General features: G+C 46.5%; 1 protein-coding gene across 12 annotated transcripts in view; it reads left to right on the top strand.

The window, feature by feature from the left end:
• LOC139364414 (kinesin family member 1B) overlaps positions 1-17,495 on the top strand; it is a 178,600-nt gene extending 161,105 nt beyond the window's left edge. For 8 of the 12 annotated variants that reach the window (XM_071100953.1, XM_071100942.1, XM_071100908.1 and 5 more), the window contains 8 exons: positions 774-919; positions 1,084-1,323; positions 5,495-5,566; positions 7,334-7,455; positions 9,889-10,038; positions 10,403-10,595; positions 10,806-10,924; positions 12,069-12,167. In XM_071100953.1, the coding sequence (XP_070957054.1) occupies positions 774-919; positions 1,084-1,323; positions 5,495-5,566; positions 7,334-7,455; positions 9,889-10,038; positions 10,403-10,595; positions 10,806-10,924; positions 12,069-12,111 (1,085 nt within the window). In that variant the 3' untranslated portion in view covers positions 12,112-12,167. Of the gene's footprint in view, positions 1-773; positions 920-1,083; positions 1,324-5,494; positions 5,567-7,333; positions 7,456-9,888; positions 10,039-10,402; positions 10,596-10,805; positions 10,925-12,068; positions 12,168-13,843 lie in introns of those variants that run through there. The other 4 variants (XM_071100985.1, XM_071100974.1, XM_071100980.1 and 1 more) reach the window with 1 other exon arrangement.
• The last annotated feature ends 3,192 nt before the right edge of the window (positions 17,496-20,687 follow it).

Here is a 20,687-nt window from a genome sequence, read left to right as displayed (position 1 = left end):
CACCTGGCCAATTTTTTAATTTTTGGTAGAGGTAGGGTCTTATTTACTATGTTGCCCAGGCTGGTCTTGAACTCCTGGCCCCAGGTGGTTCTCCCACCTTGGCCTCCCAAAGTGCTAAGATTACAGCATGAGCCACTGTGCCTGGCCTTCCATACTTGTTTCATCTAGGTGTATTTTTATTTATTTGCAATCATAGTGTATAGACTTTTTTTTAAAGATGGAATCTTGCTGTGTCATCCAGGCTGGAGTGCAGTGGCGCCATTTCAGCTCACTGCAACCTCCGCCTCCCAGGTTCAAGCGATTCTCCTGCCTCAGCCTCCTAAGTAGCTGGGATTATAAGCACCCGCCACCACGCCTGGCTAATTTTTATATTTTTAGTAGAGATGGGGTTTCACCGTGTTGGCCAGGCTGGTCTCGAACTCCTGACCTCAGGTGATAGCCCACCTCAGCCTCCCAAAGTGCTGGGAATGAGGCATCGTGCCTGGCCCCATAGTGTATAGACTATTATAGACTATTTAATATTTCTACATTTTCACCTAACATCATAATTTTATCATTTTCTTAAATTGCATCCCAGTCTTATAATTATCAAAGAATGTAAAACTCAGTTTTTAAAAACGTTCAGAGAGTTGCTTTGGTATTTAAACAAAATCCCATGTATCTTGAGACCAAACTGTCTTAGTTTGCTACGTATAAGAATTATTAATTCGTTTTGACTTAAACTTGGAATTGAATTTTTTTCTGAAACAAAAACTTGTTTCCTCTTGTCTTAGGCATGCAGAGAAGGAGAAGAAAAATCTTAGATACCTCAGTGGCATATGTGCGGGGAGAAGAGAACTTAGCAGGCTGGCGGCCCCGTGGAGACAGTCTCATCCTTGAGCACCAGTGGGAGCTGGAGAAGCTGGAGCTCCTACATGAGGTATCCAGGGGGCAGGGTTGCTCAGATGCAAGAACTCTGGGACAAGATTGCCAAAGTATCAGTCTTCCTTCCCCCTGCTGCATGTGATCATAGCTTTTTACTTTTCTCTCCTGAGATCTTAACGAGCTCTGTGTTTGCTATAGCAGTAGTATTGATCTTCTCAGGTGGAAAAAACCCGCCACTTTTTGCTGCTGCGTGAGAGACTTGGTGACAGCATCCCCAAATCCATGAGTGACTCGTTATCCCCCAGCCTCAGCAGTGGGACCCTCAGCACCTCCACCAGTATCTCCTCTCAGATCTCAACCACCACCTTTGAAAGCGCCATCACACCCAGCGAGAGCAGTGGCTACGATTCAGCAGACATCGAAAGCCTGGTGGACCGAGAGAAAGAGCTGGCTACCAAGGTGTGAATCCCTTCCTCTTTGCTGAACGTCTTCCCACAAGGCTCCACAAACTAGCCTCTCAGTTTATTCATTTTCAACAGCTTTGTTTGAGGTGTTTGAAGGCCTGTGATAATCCTGTGAATGTAGAAATAAAAAGTAAGACCCAGTTCCTACCCTCAACAAGCTTACAGGGCCAGGCGCACTGCCTCATGCCTGTTACCCCACCACTTTGGGGAGGCTGAAGCAAAGGGATTGCTTGAGCCCAGGAGTTCAAGACAAACCCAGGCTAACATAGTGAGACCTTGTCTCTACAAAAACAAAAATTAGGCCAGGCTTAGTGGCTCACGCCTATAATCCCAGCAATTTACAGGGCTGAGGCAGGCAGATTACCTGAGGTCTGGAGTTTGAGAGCAGCCTGGCCAACATGGTGAAACCCTGTCTCTACTAAAAATACAAAAATTAGCCAGGCGTGGCGGTGGGCGCCTGTAATCCCAGCTACTCAAGAGGCTGAAGCAGAAGAATTGCTTGAACCCGGGAGGCAGAGATTGCAGTGAGCCAAGGTAGCTCCACTGCACTCCAGCCTGAGCGACAGAGTGACACTCCATCTCAAAAAATAAAATAATAATAAATTTAAAAATTAAAAAATATAAGGGCTTACAGAATATTAGGTCACAAGCATATAATAGAGGTGTGTGTTTCAAATGCTATGGGAGTCAGAGGAGAAGCATCTGTAGTGGGGGCGCTCATGAGCTGACCTTGGAAGGATGCGCAGGAGGGAGGCAGTGGTGTCCTGCATGATCAGTCTTGGGGAATTCATGTGGGACTGGAACAGAAGGTGTGTAGTGAAGAATCTTGTATATTGCACTGAAGAGTTTAGAGTGGATGATGGGAGCAATGCAGAACTATTTTAAACAGGAACTTGTGTTTTAGAAAGATTTCTGGCCAGCCGCGGTGGCTCATGCCTGTAATCCCACCACTTTGAGAGGCCGAGGCGGGTGGATCACAAGGTCAGGAGCCCAAGACCATCCTGGCCAACATGGTGAAACCCCGTGTCTACTACTGAAAATACAAAAATCAGCCGAGCATGGTGGCCTGCTCCTGTAGTCCCAGCTACTAAGGAGGCTGAGGCAGGAGAATCGCTTGAACCTGGAAGGTGGAGGTTGCAGTGAGCCGAGATCGCGCCATTGCACTCCAACCTGGGCGACAGAGTGAGTTGCCGTCTCAGAAAAAAAGATTTCTCTAGCAGCAATAAAGAGAATGGATTGATGGTGAAGAGATATGCTGAGGAAGGGAGAATTCTTTATCTTTATTACAGTAATCCGATGAGAAATGATAAAAACTTAAAAAAATTTTTTTTTTTTTTTGAGATGCAGTCTCGCTGCCATCACGCAGGCTGGAGTGCAGTGGTGCGATCTCGGCTCACTGCAAACTCCGCTTCCCAGGTTCAAGCGATTCTCCTTCCTCAGCCTCCCAAGTAGCTTGGAGTACAGGCATGTGCCACCACATCTGGCTAATTTTTGTATTTTTAGTAGAGACGGAGTTTCACCACATTGGCTAGGCTGGTCTCCAACTCCTGACCTCAGGTGATCCACCCACCTCGGCCTCCCAAAGTGCTAGGATTACAGATGTGTGGATGCCCGGCCAGATAAAAGCATCTTAAAGAAGGCAGAGGTGGCCGGGCGCAGTGGCGCATGCCTGTAATCCCAGCACTTTGGGAGGCTGAGGCCGGCAGATCACCAGGTCAAGAGATCACCTGAGGTGAGGAGTTTGAGACCAGCCTGACCAACATGGCAAAACCCTGTCTCTACTAAAAATACAAAAATTAGCCGGGCGTGGTGGTGGGCACCTGTAATCCCAGCTACTCGGGAGGCTGAGGCAGAGAATTGCTTGAACCTAGGAGGCGGAGGTTGCAGTGAGCCGCGATCGCGCCACTGCACTCCAGCCTGGGTGACAGAACGAGACTCCATCTCAACAACAACAACAACATAAATAAATAAATAAAATAAAAAGAAGGCAGAGGTATGTGTGATGAAGAGGAAGGGGAATCTGGTTGGATACTGCCTTCTTTCAAAGGAGGCAGAGGTATGTGGGAAAAGGCAGAGGGATTGTTGAGGATGTCTCCCAGGTTTGGTTTCTGGGCAGTTGAAAAGAAAATACAAAAATGAGAGGAGTTTTATGTTTGGTTTGTTTTAATACTCAAATAGTCTTCTGGTTTATTTAGGAAAATATGTCCATCCAGAAGCCTTCATGCCTTTTAGCACCAGAGTGAATTGAGAATTAAAGAGGTAGCTGGCTGTGGTGTCATGCACCTGCAGTCCCAGCTACTCAGGAGGCTGAGGTGGTAGGATTGCCCAAGCCCACGAGTTCAAGCCCATCCTGGGAATGTAATGAGACCTTGTGTCTAAAAAAAATAAAAAAAAAAAAAAAACGAAAAGGAGTGCTATTGACTTTTTTGTGTTTTGTTTTTTTTTTTGAGACGGAGTATTGCTCTTATTGTCCAGACTGGAGTGCAATGGCACGATCTCAGCTCACTGCAACCTCCGCCTCCCAGGTTCAAGCGATTCTCCTCCCTCAGTCTCCCGAGTAGCTGGGATTGCAAGCATTTGCCACCATGCCCAGCTAATTTTGTATTTTTAGTAGAGACGGGGTTCTCCATGTTGGTCAGGCTGGTCTTGAACTCCCAGTCTCAGGTGATCCTCCCGCCTCAGCCTCCCAAAGTGCTGGGATTACAGGCAATGAGCCATGAGCCACCGCACCCAGTGCTTTTTTTTTTTTTTTTTTTTTTTGAGACAGAGTTTAGGTCTTGTGGCCCAGGCTGGAGTGCAATGGCATGATTTCCGCTCACTACAGTCTCTGCCTTCCAGGTTCAAGTAATTCTCCTGTCACAGCCTCCCTAGTATGTGGGATTACAGGCAGGTGCCACCACGCCTGGCTAATTTTTGTGTTTTTAGTAGAGGTAGGGTTTCACCATGCTGGTCAGGCTGGTCACAAACTCCTGACCTCAGGTGATCCACCCGCCTTGGCCTCCCAAAGTGCTAGGATTATAGGTGTGAGCCATCGTTCCCTGCCACCTATTGCATTTTTAAGTACTTCTAAACTATGGTGTTTTTATTTTTTATTTATTTTTATTTTTTTAATTTATTATTATTATTATTTTTTGAGATGGAGTCTCACTTTGTCACCCACGCTGGAGTGCAGTGGTGCAATCTCGGCTCACTGCAGCCTCCACCTCCCATTTTCAAGCGGTTCTTCTGCCTCAGCCTCTCAAGTAGCTAGGATTACAGGTGTGCACCACCATTGCCAGCTCATTTTTTGTAGGGTTTGTTTTTGTTTTTGTTTTTGCAGAGGGGACGGAGTCTCACTCTGCTGCCAGGCTAGAGTGCAGTGCTGTGATCTCGGTTCACTGCAATCTCCACTTCCTGGGTTCAAGTGAGTCTCCTTCCTCAGCCTCCCGAGTGTAGCTGGGATTACCTGCGCCCACCATGACGCCCAGCTGATTTTTGTATTTTTAGTAGAGATGGGGTTTCACCATGTTGGCCAGGATGTTCTTGATCTCCTGACTTTGTGATCCACCTGCCTCAGCCTCCCAAAGTGCTGGGATTACAGGCATGAGCCACCATGCCCGGCCCATTTTTTGTAGTTTTAATAGAGACAAGGTTTCACCATGTTGGCTAGGCTGGTCTCGAACTCCTGCCTTCAGGTGATCCTCCTGCCTTGGCCTCGAAAAGTACTGGGATTACAGGCATGAGCCATCCACACCCAGCCAAAACTATGGTGTTTTTAGTAATTCACTTTGGTAATCTTGAGAAAGGCTTTTTTAAGCCGCTTGCTTTATCTTTATTAGACATACATAGAACTTCCCTTGCTATATACTTAATTTCTAGAGCTGTTAGGGCAACATCTGAGCTGCACTGTGGGTTTAGGACATGTTATTTCCCCTCCTACCTTGCATCCAGGGCTTCATTAAGTCATTGAGGTGTTTGTTTGTTTTTACATTTACTGGTTTATTAGAAAGGACAGTGCAGAGGAGACTAATGAACAGCAGATGGACAAATGCATAGGGAGAGATGTGGAGCTTCTGTGCCCTCCCTGGGAACTCAGCCCTCCAGTAGCCTCCACGTGGTCAGCTATCCCAAGGCTCCTGGCTGTTGACATTTTACATTCAGCTTGTACTTCTCTTTCTCTTCTTTAGTGCCTGCAACTTCTCACCCACACTTTCAACAGAGAATTCAGCCAGGTGCACGGCAGCATCAGTGACTGTAAGGTGAGCACATTGAAGCTATAATTTTTAGCCAGTGTGTTGATAACTGATTTCTCCACAGCATCCCAGATTACCTGTTCCTGGTTTTTGCTGCTTTTAAGCAACTTGACATGGGCATAGCATTGTATTTGAAAATTTATGACATACTGCTCTGGTAGTCATTCTAATTTTTCAGTGTCCGAACACTGACTTCTGAAGATAAAAGTACTCCTTTGTGTCTCTTAGAGTGTGTCAAAATGTTCAGATGGGAAACATTTTGACTTTTTCATGACTCCTTTGGAGGAGAATATTCTATAGGGAGGTGGTATGTTATTCTATGCCAGGGTGCAAGGAAACCCTGAGGTTCTTGGTGGCATAAAGTTTTATTGACTTCAACAAAGAGTGAAGTAAACACTTCAGAGAATTTCTGTGTTATTCACTCAATTCTAGTCAGCTTGACCTTAAACCCTCCCAGCTCATTCCTGCCTTGGGGTCTTTGCACACCTATTTTTTTGCCTGGAATTGCCTTTCCCCAGGTATTCCCGTGGTTGGCTCTCTTACCTCTTTCATTTTTCTACTCCATTTATCGCCTCCTGTGAGTGGACTCTGTTAACACCTGGTAATCAGACAGCTCTCTGAAACTTTCTACCCACCCCTCTTTCCAGCTTTATTTTTTGCTGTAGCGCTAATTGCTTCCTGATGCTTTTAAAGTGCTTGGTGAGTAGTTTATTGTCTGTCTTAAACTCCAGGGAGGCAGATCCTCTGCCATATTATTAGAACAATGCCTAACACATGGAAGGTGCACCACTGTAGTACCACTCATTAACTCAGGGGCTGGGTGTGGTGGCGCATACCTGTAATTCCAGCACTTAGGAGGCCAGGATAAGAGGATAAGAGGACCGCTTGAGGCCAATAGGTTGAGACCAGCCTGGGCACTATAGCACAAATACACTATCTCTACAAAAAATTTTTTGAAAAATTAGCCAAATGTGGTGGTACACGCCTATAGCCCTAGCTACTCAGGAGGCCAAGGCAGGATTGCCTGAGCCCAGGAGTTTGAGGCTTTAGTGAGGTATGATCGTGCCATTGCACCCCAACCTGGATGACAGAGTATTTTTTTGTCTCTTAAAATAGTAATAACGGACCCGGGGGGCCAGGCGCGGTGGCTCACGCCTGTAATCCCAGCACTTTGGGAGGCCAAGGCAGGCAGATCACCTGAGGTTGGGAGTTTGAGACCAGCCTGACCAACATGGAGAAACCCCATCTCTACTAAACATACAAAATTAGCCAGGCGTGGTGGCACATGCCTGTAATCCCAGCTACTCAGGAGGCTGAGGCAGGAGAATCGCTTGAACCTGGGAGATGGAGGTTGCGGTGAGCCGAGATCACACCATTGCACTCCAGCCTGGGCAACAAGAGTGAAACTCCGCCTCAAAATAAACCCAAAACAAAACAATGGGCCAGGCGTGGTGGCTCACGCCTGTGATCCCAGCTACTCAGGAGGCTGAGGCAGGGGAATTGCTTGAACCCGGGAGGTGGAGGTTGCAGTGAGCTGAGATTGCACCACTGCACTCCAGTCTGGGCAACAGAGCAAGGCCTTGTCTCTTAAAATTTTATCTATGTATTTATTTATTGATAAATAATAATTGTACATATGGGCTTGTTTTCTTAAATGACTTTCTGAAACAAGATGTATCAAAGTGAGGCTCTGGTTGTTGAAACTTGCTATTGTTATTGTAGAGGCAGCTTTTTTCAGCTGAATGTAACTTGTAGTGTTTGGTTTGCTTTCAGTTGTCTGATATCTCTCCAATTGGACGGGATCCCTCTGAGTCCAGTTTCAGCAGTGCCACCCTCACCCCCTCTTCCACCTGCCCCTCTCTGGTAGACTCTAGGAGCAACTCTTTGGATCAGAAGTAAGTACCCAGATTTCACTGAGAGAAGTCAATCAATCTAAGAATCAAGGTAAATGTCAACCTTCCTTTAGCTCAATGGTTCTTGACTGAAGGCAGCACCTTCTCCCTAGGCAGCATTTGGAAATGTGTGGGAGCCTTTTTGGCTATCATGGTGACTGAAGAGGTGCTAGCTATTGGCAGCTCTTCACATATTGGCTTACTAATCTTCTGCATCATCAACTCATGATGACTGTCTTCTTCATCCCTTTCTGCTAGTTTTGTCCTCCATTCCTACCCCTGCTTGTCTCCCCAGTCATAATAACAGACATAGGAAGTCCTATCTTGGGAAAAATATTTTGAAACTGTTTTGGAAAAAAATATTTTGATTCCACAGCAAATTATGTAGGTAAGAAAAATAAAGACAAGGCCAGGTGAGGTGGTTCCCAGCACTTTGGGATGCCAAGGCGGGAGGATTGCTTGAGGCTGGGAGTTCAAGACCAGCCTTGGCAACATAGCAAGATGCCATCTCTACAAAAAATAAATAAGATAGGCGTGGTGGCCTGTGTCTGTGGTCCCAGCTACTTGGGAGGCTGAAGTGGGAGGATTGCTTGAATCCAGGAGTTCAAGGTTGCAGTGAGGTTTTATTATTGCACGACTGCATTCCACCCTGGGTGACAGAGCAAGACCCTGTCCCTAAAAAAAAAGAGAAAGAAAAAGACAAATTTAGTCTAGAGTCCATGATTCATCATCATAATCCGTTCTTTGCAACACACCCTCACTCTTGTGCATCTCCATCAATTATTCTCATCTGGTTATCCACCTGTCTATCTTATTGTACCAACACTGACCTAGGCAAAGGTGACTGGAGAAAATAACACAACCAGGTAATTTCATTAAATTTAGGATGCCACAGACTGTAGGGACTATTCTATGTCACTAAGAAGAAAAAGCACTGACAACTAACTTCAGCATGCCATCATTTATAAGATGAATCCCAATTTAATAAATGGTGGCTGAGTGCAATGGCTTATACCTGTAATCTCAGCACTTTGGAGAGCTGAGGTGGGAGGATTGCTTCAGCCCACAAGTTTGAGATCAGCCTGGGCAACACAGGGAGACCCTCATCTCTACAAAAAATAAATAAAATAGTTAGGCATGATGGCATGCACCTGTGGTTCCAGCTACTCAGGAGGCTGAGGTGGGAGGATTGCTTGAGCCTGGGAGGTTGAGGCTGCAGTGAGCCTCCAGGCATAGGGGCATGTACCTGTAATCCCAGCTACTAGGGAGGCTGAGGCAGGAAGATTGGGAGGCAGAGGTTGCAGTGAGCCGAGATTGCACCACTGCATGCCAGCTTGGGTGACAGAGTGAGACTCTATTTCTTTTTTTTTTTTTTTTGAGAGGGAGTCTTCCTCTGTCGCCCAGACTGGAGTGCAGTGGCGCGATCTCAGCTCACTGCAACCTCCACCTCCCGGGTTCGAGCAATTCTGGTGCCTCAGCCTCCTGGGTAGCTAGGATTACAGGCGCCCACCACCATGCCCAGCTAATTTTTGTATTTTTAGTAGAGACGGGGTTTCGCCATGTTGGTCAGGCTGGTCTCAAACTCCTGACCTCAGGTGATCCACCCACCTCGGCCTCCCAAAGTGCTGGGATTACAGGCGTGAGCCACTGCACCAGGCCAACTCGATTTAAAAAAAAAAAAAAAAGAATAAAGTATAAAAAAATGTTAAAATGGGCTTTTTAGAATTAGTGCGATACAATGCTACATTGCTGTACAAAGATACCTAACAATACAGAGTATAGGAATTTATTTATCACACAGTAGTCATGAGGGCTGGTCCAGGTCCAGGTCAGTGGTGCAGGTCTACTCTGCATGACCATTCAGGAACCCACGGTCTTCCCATTTGTTTGCTTTCTCTTCCATTTTCTAAGGCAGTGGCCCTCTGAGACTTCAGTGTACCTCATCATCCCCTGGGAGGCTTGTTGAAGCCCCCATGGCTCAACCCCACCCAGAGTTTCTCATTCCGTAGGTCTGGCTTGGAGTCTAAGAATTTGAGTTTTTGAACAGTTTTCCAGGTGAAGCTGATGCTGCTGGCTGGGAGCACACTTTGAGAAACATCACTTTTGGTGTGGCCATGAGACTAAAAAGAAACATATAAAGGAATAGAGTTCATATTCCAGATAATGTGTTCAGACGGCTTTAATATAGGCAGATAGACTGTGTGACCCAGTGGTCATCAATGATCAGTTTCCTTTCATAACTTCAGAAGGATACCAGTTGAATTCAGAGTTAACTTTCTGAAGCCAGCTCGTCTCCTCAGCTGAGATCTCTGAAACTCAAGTTTGTAGCTGGGGTTTAGGGAGGGGCACTGTATTCCTCCCAGTGAGACACTACTCAGTGTGCCTTGATCGTAACTGATACTGTTGTTACCCTTTTCTTTCTAATCTCTTTTAAAGGACCCCAGAAGCCAATTCCCAGGCCTCTAGTCCCTGCCCAGAATTTGAACAGTTTCAGATTGTCCCAGCTGTGGAAACGCCCTATTTGGCCCGAGCAGGAAAAAACGAATTTCTCAATCTTGTTCCAGATATTGAAGAAATTAGACCAGGGTGAGTACTATATTAAGCAGGAATCCCGTCTATAAAAAACACATCCACAGGAAGAATTGACTGGACAGCTCTTCTGTGTGAGGTCTGTACTGTAGTCTAATGCAGGTTGAGTCTGGGGTGAGAGGGCTGGCCCGGGTTTCTCCAGTTGGGTCTCATGATGCATCTGCACCCTGGCGCAGCAGGTTGCCATGGCATGGTTTCTCTCTTTTGCTGCATTACTTTGGCAGATAAGATTCTAGGCCAAAGAGGTCATTTGCCTGTTTTGTTGAATCTTGGCCTAGGTGTGGCATATTTTGATGGTCCTCAGCACATGATTATTTTCTTTTTGTGAGAAACTAACTTTATGTCATATTGTCCTTTTTAGCTCAGTGGTCTCTAAGAAAGGATACCTTCATTTCAAGGAGCCACTTTACAGTAACTGGGCTAAACATTTTGTTGTCGTCCGTCGGCCTTACGTCTTCATCTATAACAGTGACAAAGACCCTGTGGAGCGTGGAATCATTAACCTGTCCACAGCACAGGTGGAGTACAGTGAGGACCAGCAGGCCATGGTGAAGGTCCGTCCTGCCCTGTCTTGGTTTCTTATCGCCACATGTGCCCTTCCTTCCCTTTTGAGTTCTGCACTCTCTGTTTTGTGGTGTGAAATTTCCCCTTTCTCTCTGGTCTTGAACTTCCTTTGTGAAGTGCTATATGCCTTGGGAATATGGCAAGGGTCCCCATCGCTGTCTTTGTAGTAACTTTCTTGTCTACCTGCATTTTTCTTTCAGACACCAAACACCTTTGCTGTCTGCACAAAGCACCGTGGGGTCCTTTTGCAGGCCCTGAATGACAAAGACATGAACGACTGGTTGTATGCCTTCAACCCGCTTCTCGCTGGCACAATACGGTAAGAAGTTGTTTTTGTTGTTGTTTTTGTTGGTTTTTTTTTTTTGAGACGGAGTCTCACTCTATCTCGCTGAAGTGCAGTGGCTCACTGCAACCTCTGCCCCTTGTTCAAGCGATTCTTCTGACTCAGCCTCCCCAGTAGCAGAGACTACAGGCACGCGCCACCATGCCTGGCTAATTTTTATATTTTTTGTAGAGATGGGGTTTTACCACAATGGCCAGGCTGGTATCGAACTCCTGACCTCAAATGATCCACCCAACTTGGCCTCCCAAAGTGCTGGGATTATCGGCGTGAGCCAATGCACCCAGTCTAGAAGTTGTTCTGTGTTTTCTTTCTCTCTTTGGCTTTTGGCTTCAGGAATATCAAGATGAATAGGAAAGGAAGTATTTTTCTTTTTTTTTTCTTTTTCGAGATGGAGTTTCGCTCTTGTGTGGCCCAGGCTGGAGTGCAATGGCACTATATTGGCTCACCACAACCTCCACCTCCCAGGTTCAAGCCATTCTCCTGCCTCAGCCTCCCGAGTAGCTGGGATTACAGGTGCCCGCCACCACCACATCCAGCTAATTTTTTTTGTATTTTTAGTAGAGACGGGGTTTCACCATGTTGGCCAGGCTGGTCTTGAACTCCTGACCTCAGGTGATCCGCCCTCCTTGGCCTCCCAAAGTGCTGGGATTACAGGTGTGAGCCACCATGTCTGACTTGAAAGGAAGTATTTTTCAAAATAAATTTAAAAGAGAAGAAAGACAGGTGTGTAAATTGGTTGTGGGGTGGTAATGAGGCCTCTGCATCTTGTAAGACATCGTCATGTTCTGAACCACCAGGGACACTCTGGTGACACATGTGCACCAATTATTTTTCTTCTTTGTCTTTTTGTTCTCAAGAGGTCTGCATATGGGGCCCAGGGCAGAGAGTAAAGGGAAGACAGTGAGAATCTTAATGGCCTCCCAACCTCCAGCCCTGTGATTCAGCCTCAGGCTCTCTAAGGGCTTGTGTCACGGGGTCCCGGAGTAGAAAGTTTAGAGGCCTAGGCCTGCGGTGCCAAATAGGAAGATGCTCCAGGAGGGAGCCTCAGAGGGAGAGGACTGTGAGGGGCCGACACTTGTACCCAGACTTCTAATCCTACCTCCCCGTTTGTCCCCCATAGGTCAAAGCTTTCCCGCAGATGCCCGAGCCAGCCGAAATACTAAGTGACTCTGCCGAGTGCCCTCACTCACCTTCGAGAGATAAAACGTTACCTCTCATTTCTCTTTGTGATTCTTGACGGTGACTCTTGTATGTAATCCTGTGGCTTAACTACTTCTCCCTCCTTGTCCAGCACTTTTCCAGCTCTCCCGTCCCCATCTCCATTGCTCTGTACTCTTTTCTTTTTTCCTGTGCTGAGAATCTTGTTAGTAGCATGTGGCCTAACAAAAGGAAAAAATGTTTTTAAATACACACAAACACACACACACAAACACAAAAGCGCTGAGGGGATCTGGTGAATCTCCAAATAATTGTGGGTGTACTTTGGCTTCCTTTTGTATGATAGGTCCCCATCATGACCACCTCTGATGTCTGTGCTGCTGTCACCAGACACCTTTGTCTGTTTTTGAAGACAACATGATACTTTTTTCTCCTTTTCTCTGTTTGTGATATCACTTTAATTTTTCTTGGGTGGCTTAGAGACTAAGGGAGGAGACATCTGGCCTTTTTAGAACCTGAGAGGAAAAAAACAATCGTTTTTTCCCCCTCTGTCTCTTTTTGCCAAGGCTAATCCCTGCATTTCCATTCGGGGAAAAGGTAGTGGTGAGCATAGAACTGGAACAGTTATATTCTGAGTCAAAGTTGGGGCTTTTTAGAGCATAATTATGGAATTTTTATTTATTGGTAGAGAGGAGAAGAGAGGCTTTTTCAGTGGGCCTGGGACAGTGGCTGCTCTTGACCTCGTGTGAAGGGAAATGCCAAGGATGCTTCGGGTAGACTTCAGGGGACCCCAGGGTTTGGCTGTGGGCCATGAGGGCAGCAGGTGGTGGGATGCTTGTAGCTCCTCACAGCAGGATTCCTGCCCACTGTTTTTTCTCTGCTGGGAGGGAAGCTCTTTTCTAGGAGTGTCTCAGTTCTGATTTTGGCATTAGTGATGGTGGTGGTACAGTTGGAATTAGTGCCATGTCATACATAAATGTTCCACAAGGCGGGAGTGTTTCACTTTCTGGTGATAAACTTGATGGTCACTGTTATGATTAAGATAATGCTGGGTAGGCTGGGCACAGTGGCTCACGCCTGTAATCCAAGCACTTTGGGAGCCCAAGGCGGGCGGATCACGAGGTCAGGAGTTCACGACCAGCCTGGCCAATATGGTGATACCCCGTCTTTACTAAAAATACAAAATTAGTCAGCATGGTGGCGCACTCCTGTAATTCCAGCTACTTGGGAGCCTGAGGCAGGAGAATTGCTTGAACCCAGGAGGCAGAGGTTGCAGTGAGCCAAGATCGCACCACTGCACTCCAGCCTGAGTGACAGAACAAGACTCCATCTCAAAAAAAAAAAAAAAAAAAGATTATGCTTTAGTGACCTTGTGATTGTTACAGCTCCCTTTGATCAAAGAAATGTAGCTTTCAGGCATACACTTGGAAGTCTCCCTCTGAATCCAGCAGTCATTTTCATTGATGCTTGTCAAGTTGAAAATGCTTTCAGTGATGCTCTCTATACTCATAAATAAGCAAATGTGGCAGGCTTTGCTTTCTGGATCCCAGGATTAAAACTAACCACGACCACTACTCCCAACAAAACACAATATGCCTAGGGACACAGAAGAGCGTCCAGGGAGCCTGGGCCCCAGCGTTTGTTGCGTATTCCCTGCTCCTCTCCATGTGGTGTGGAAACTGCCCAGGGAGAACGGAGGATGCTCACTGTGGACAGAGTCTTCTTTCCTTCTGACAGACCAGGTCATCTGGCTTCTGAGACCATCAGAGAAGATAAGTCTGTCTCTTTCAGCTGCCAGTAAGTTTTCCAGGATAAGAGGGGAAAAGGAAAGCCTCCAGAGACTTCCGTTGTTTTCCAGGATAAGAGGGGAAAAGGAAAGCCTCCAGAGACTTCAGTTGCTTTGCCAGTTGTCTTGGGATTGTTTTACACCATCCTTTACTTCCCTTGCTCAGACCTCTCTGTGTCACCATCGCTCAGGCATTCAGGAAAGTATCTGCTTGCTCCTACTTGGTGAGGTCCTCGGCCTTGAGGTTGCTGACTCTCAGGCGATAGGTAGCTGGATGACCTCCCGCTTCATGCAGCAAAGGCCAGGGCCTCGCACGCCTCTGCAGAGTTGTTGCTAGGGAGACTTGTGTCATCGTCCACACCTTTGTTTCTCACTTCCTGGTTGGGCTCATCTCTGAAGAACAGGTCTCCCAGCTTCGATCCTTATCACTGCATTGTGAAGAGGAGGAAAAGTGAATCACGGAGAGAGAAAGGAGAGGATAGAATCACAGGCTGTGTCTATACCTGAAAAGTGACCAGCAGAAACTCTATGGTGGATTTTTTTTTAAATTTTCTTCCTCCCGCTAAAACATAGGTCACTAACTCTGATGTTATTTGTTTTCTAAGTGGTATGTGAGATTTTTTAACGTAGTTAGAAGTTTCATTGTCTGATGGACACAATATGCCCTTCTGGTTCTATTCAAACCAGCAGGATCTGTTGGTGCTTAGAGATGGCTGCCTGGACTGGAATCAAATCTAATTTCAGGGAAATGAAGATGGAATTTGAAGGTCACTTTTAAAATTAAGTCATTGATGCTGCTGTTACAAAGTGTGACAGAGGATCCATGTCTGTGACACAGGACGGTGGGAAGCCTGAGAGTTTGAAATTATGTGATACACTGAAATGACTTTGGTTTTTCTTCCAACTCATGCAAAACTGGTTTGGTAAGTCTTTGCTTTGGAAGTATCAGACATTAGAACAGGCCAAACTGGACTGTCTGTTCATAGCGAGCCCGGATAAGAAGGCCTCTTAGGGAGCCAGAAGGAGCGGAGTGGTCGTGTTCTGCATGCTCTCCACCCCCTGGGGAGCCCCTGCTGCGGCTGGCAGGTGCAGACAGCCTCTGCTGGCCCCCAGCACGTCCAGGGTGGGTGCTCCTTTGCCCGACAGGACCATCCCCACTCTGAAGCTCTGAGAGAAGATTTGTGGCAGGAACGGTTTATGAGGCTCTAGTTGTTGCTGTTGTGGCGGAAAAGTTAAGAAACCCAGCCCTTAAGGAAACCACCTTTATTTATTTATTTATTTTCTTAAAGAACGCCTTTAAATAAGCAAAAAATGTAAAAGGCAGGAAAGAGAATTCTTAGGCAAATTCAAAGAAATGAGTGCTAGTTAAAACTAATCACCTCCTCCTCTCTCTCTCATCCTCCTTTCTCCCGTTAAAGCAAAATATGGCCTCACTACCAGCCCCAAATCAATGCTCAGACCGTCTCTGTGTCTGTGTCCCCTTCTGGGAGTCAGTCAGCGCTCAGGCCAGGACTGTGCAGGGTCGGCCAGCCCATGCGCTAGTCAGGAGCACAGGCAAGGGCTGCCTGTGGCAGTGGCCGGGCACCTGAGCCCCAGCTCGTTATTAAACGTGCTGACCGCAAGGGGCAATGGAGTGAGTTTCCCAACTAAAAAACCACTATTATATGTTTTTTTTCCCTACAGTCATATAGACTTCAGATAACTGCTTCTAGTTTTTGTGGATTTTTCAGCTCATTTCAGATGAAGGAACTAAGTCATTGTGAACTGTCTCTTGGGATCTAAAAACAAGATGACTTTGCCTGGCACATATTCCAAAGCAAAGACTTTGTTGCCTGCTGCTTATTGTCTAATTTACAGGGATATTTAATTTTGTCAGGTCTATGTATATTTATCCAGCTATACTTACTTGCACAGTAGATTGGAGAGAAGAGATCCTCCAGTGTGCACACTCATCGCTACTCTTTCCGCATTTCCCTCATGCTGTGTCCCGCTCGGGTTCCAAGGGACAGTATCAGGGCTTGTTTCACTTGGGTCTTTCAGTTTTTCTTTTGGTTCCCTTTTAAAATGTGATTGTTGGCCGGGCGCGGTGGCTCACGCCTGTAATCCCTGCACTTTGGGAGGCCGAGGCGGGCGGATCACAAGGTCAGTAGATCGAGACCATCCTGGCTAACACGGTGAAACCCCGTCTCTACTAAAATACAAAAAGTTAGCCGGGCGCGGTGGCGGGCGCCTGTAGTCCCAGCTACTCCGGAGGCTGAGGCAGGAGAATGGCGGCGAACCCGGGAGGCGGAGCTTGCAGTGAGCCGAGATGGTGCCACTGCACTCCAGCCTGGGCGACAGAGTGAAGACTCCGCCTCAAAAAAAAAAAAAAAAAAAAAAAAAAAATGTGATTGTTAACCTGCCCCTTAAAAAGAAAAAATTCAGCCGGGTGTGGTAGCTCACGCCTGTAATCCCAGCACTTTGGGAGGCCAAGGCAGGTGGATCACCTGAGGTCAGGAGTTCGAGACCAGCCTGGCCAACATGGTGAAATCCCGTCTCTACTAAAAATACAAAAAGTAGCCGGGCGTGGTGGCGTGTGCCTGTAATCCCAGTTACTCGGGAGGCTGAGCCAGGAGAATCGCTTGAACCTGGGAGGTGGAGGCTGCAGTGAGTTGAGATTGCACCATTGCACTCCAGCCCAGGTGACAAAGCAGGACTCTGTCTCAAAAGAAAAGATTGATTTTGCTGCTGCTCCCAGAAGGTTTGCTGGATGTGTTTACATAGGACTCTAACTTGTGTGCACTACAGTTGTTCACCAGGGCCAGTGATTCACCCTGGTGTGTGGCCAGACCATGACTGTGTAGGAGGAATGTTTTAATTTGTGCTTCCTTAGTAAATTGAAATATCAGCTGAGAGATTATTTGCTGCTATTGTTCAAAAGGCCATTTATGAAGTTAGTATTTGAGCCCCATAGGATCTTTAAAAAGCCTCCAATCATTTAAAGGAAGAAATCAGAGTTGCTATAAAATTCATGTAAAAAGCTCACAGCCAAACGGCTGTGCTTGGATGGAAAGTCTGAGCTGAGGTTGGTCTCTTGCCAAACCCTGGCTGTTGTGTGTTGTTCTTCATGTCTTTGAGTTCTTTTTTTTTTTCATTCTGCGTATTCTGGCATCAGTTCACCTGAGGAGTCCACCAGCCTTCTTGTATTTAAGGCATCGTCTTAGACTTTGTGGCTCTAAAGTACTTGTCTGTTGAGATTGCAAGTCTCTTGTCACCATCCTCACACATGACAACAAAACCCATAATGCATAAGTGGCCTTTTTGAACCAAGACTTTGCAAACTGATCTCTCCCCAGTGAAGGAGTTGAGCACATTAGCAACAATGTACATTATTAATTTTGGATTTTCATTTTCATGTTTTATTTTGTAAATATGATCTGATGTTTGGAGCTTGAGTATACAGACTGTAAATATAGTTCTTGTATTTGTACTAATTCTGATTCTTTTGCTGTATAGCCTTAGATGTGCAATGCAGACATTATCTAACTCTGTATGGTAACCTTGCATCACGGAACTATTAGTGAACGAGGTAAAAATAATAAAGGTACAGCCAGTGCATCCGAAGGCTCTCGATGTGCATTTATTCTTGCACCCCTTGAAAGGTAATTACACAAAGATTTCTTTTCTTGACTTGCAAAGATAATACCTTTCTAAGACAGAAGTCACGATATCATCACTTAAGTGTTCCTTTCTGATATTCAAAGTGGTGGTTTTTATATAAACAAGAAAGCTAATATGGTGCTGTTTCTTTGAAAGTACTTTTCTCCCAGGCCGGGCGCGGTGGCTCAAGCCTGTAATCCCAGCACTTTGGGAGGCCGAGACGGGCGGATCACGAGGTCAGGAGATCGAGACCATCCTGGGTAACACAGTGAAACCCCGTCTCTACTAAAAATACAAAAACTTAGCCGGGCGAGGTGGCAGGCGCCTGTAGTCCCAGCTACTCAGGAGGCTGAGGCAGGAGAATGGCGTGAACCCGGGAGGCGGAGCTTGCAGTGAGCTGAGATCCGGCCACTGCACTCCAGCCTGGGTGACAGAGCGAGACTCCGTCTCAAAAAAAAAAAAAAAAAAAAAAAAAAAAGAAAGTACTTTTCTCCCAAAGATGTAAGTGGTTGTTTTGGCTGGAAGATTTGTCGTTTTTCTCCTGAAGCCTCCTTGTATGCCTTCCAATAATTCTGTAGTGTTGTGTTGGCTTTTTTTTTTTTTTTTTTTTTTTGAGACAGAGTCTTGCTCTGTCACCAAGGCTGGAATGCAGTGGCATGATCTCCGCTCACTGCAACCTCTGCCTCCTGGGTTCAAGCGATTGTCCTGCCTAAGCCTCCTGAGTAGCTGGGATTACAGGCGTGCGCCACCACGCCTGGCTAATTTTTGTATTTTTATTTTTATTATTATTTATTTATTTTTATTTTTTTTGAGATAGAGTCTCACTCTGTCGTCCAGGCTGGAGTGCAGTGGCGTAATGTCAGCTCACTGCAACTTTCCACCTCCCGGGTTCAAGCAATTCTCCCTGCCTCAGCCTCCCAAGTAGCTGGGATTACAGGCGCCCACCACCACATCCTAGCTGATTTTATTTTTAGTAGAGAAGGGTTTCAGCATGTTGGCCAGGCTGGTCACAAACTCCTGACCTCGTGATCCACCCGCCTCGGCCTCCCAAAGTGCTAGGATTACAGGCGTGAACCACCGTGCCCTGCCTATTATTTTTTTGAGACGGAGTTTCACTCTTGTTGCCCAGGCTGGTGTACAATGGCACAATCTCAGCTCACTGCAACCTCTGCCTCCCCAGTTCAAGCAATTCTCTTTCCTCAGCCTCCCAAGTAGTTGCAATTACAGGCGGCTGCTACCACACCTGGCTAATTTTTTAAAAAATATTTTTAGTAGAGACGGGGTTTCAGCATGTTGGCCAGACTGGTCTCCACCTCCTGACCTCAGGTGATCTGCTCACCTCGGTCTCCCAAAGTGCTGGGATTATAGGTGTGATTACACTGCACCTGGCCATGTTGTTTTTTTGGGATGGGGAAGGGTAAATGAGGATTTGAAAATTCCAACATGTCAATTTAATTTAACAAGCTCTCATCATGAGCAGAGCATGAGCAGGGGCCGCTGTCCTGGGTGTTTGGGGAGAAACAGAAGAAGGGAGGGAGGAGCAGCCCTCAGGTTAAAAGCAATGATTTGTTCCAACAAATATTTTGAGTACCCACCCTGTGCCTGGTGTGCTGCTGGGTGCAGTAATTCAGCAGCAAACAAAGCAAGCCCACGCACTTGTGCCCTCCCATTCCAGTGGGGAAGACATTGTTTAAACAAATTAACAACATCACTCGTAAGTATTTTGGAGGAAAGCAGCTAAATAAAAGGATGAAAGAGGGATGGGAAGGAGGGATGTGTTTAGATGGCACAGTCAGGGAAGGCCTCTCAGGAGATCACATTGGAGCAGACTCTGGAATTAAAGGATAAGGTAAACCATGCAAACCCCTGGGCAAAGAGGTCTCCAAGTAGGGAAATGAATCCCTTGAGGCAGCAGTGTCCTCAGTAGGTTCCAGAAATAGCAAGGTAACTGGTATGGAGTCAGGGACTGGGAGCACAATAGAAGACATCAGAAAGTAGCCAGGGACCAGGGTATTTAGGGCTGAGGTGAGGACTTGGAATTTATCATTAGAGTGAATGGGAAGCCATTGAAGGCTTTGGAGCAGAGAAGTCACAGGGGTTTATTTACATTTTTAAAAGACCATTCTGACTGCTGAGTGGAAAACAGTCTGTACTCAGGCAGGGACAAGTAGAAAAAAGGGACAAAATAAGATTGTTACCCCAACATTCCAGGGGAGGAGACGGTGGCTTAGACTAAGGTAGTAGCAGTATAGGTAGGATGAAATGGGGCAGATTCAGGGTACATTTTGAAGTTAGAACTAACAGTTCTCTGAGAGACTTCATGCAGAGTTGGAAAGAAAGTAACTAAAAGGGTAAGTGCCTGAGTGAAAGGAACAGCATTGCAGTTTCCTAAGGTGAAGACAATTGATAGAACAAAAGCTGAGAATAGTATGCCTGTAATCCCAGCACGTTGGGAGGCCAAGACTTCGAGACCAGCCTGGGCAACGTAGCGAGACCCCATCTCTACAAACAATTAAAAATTAGCTGGGCATGATGGTGCACGCCACTAGTCCCAGATACCCAGGAGGCTGAGGCAGAAGGATCGCTTGAGCCCAGGAGTTGGAAGCTACAGTGAGCTGTGATCTTGCCACTGCACTGCAGCCTGGTCAACAGAGTGAAACCCTGTTAAAAAAAAAAAAAAATAGCATTTTGGGAGGCCGAGGCGGGCAGACCACCTGAGGTCAGGGATTCAAGACCAGCCTGGCCAACATGGTGAAACCCTGTCTCCACAAAAAATACAAAATTAGCCGAGCGTGGTGGCGGGTGCCTGTAATCCCAGCTATTTGCGAGGCTGAAACAGGAGAACCACCTGGACCCAGGAGGCGGAGGTTGCAGTGAGCTGAGGTCATGCCACTGCACTGCAGCCTGGGCAGCAAAGAGCGAAACTCCGTCTCAAAATACATAAAAATAATTTGATTTGAGTCATGTTCACTTTCAGATGCCAACACATGCACCCAAGTGTGTAGTCAACAAAACAGCTGGCTGGACTAGCGGGATTCAAGGGGAGTGGTTGGGGCTGGAAACACACATTTGGGAGTTGTCAGGATGAAGACAGCAGATCGAGGCTCAGGCAGGGAAGGAGACTTGGAGAGTGTGTGTAGCTGACAGAAACCAAGG

This window comes from Macaca nemestrina, chromosome 1 (assembly GCF_043159975.1).
Source record: "Macaca nemestrina isolate mMacNem1 chromosome 1, mMacNem.hap1, whole genome shotgun sequence".
Lineage (NCBI taxonomy): Eukaryota > Metazoa > Chordata > Mammalia > Primates > Cercopithecidae > Macaca > Macaca nemestrina.
This window is presented reverse-complemented; position numbering and strand designations above follow the sequence as displayed.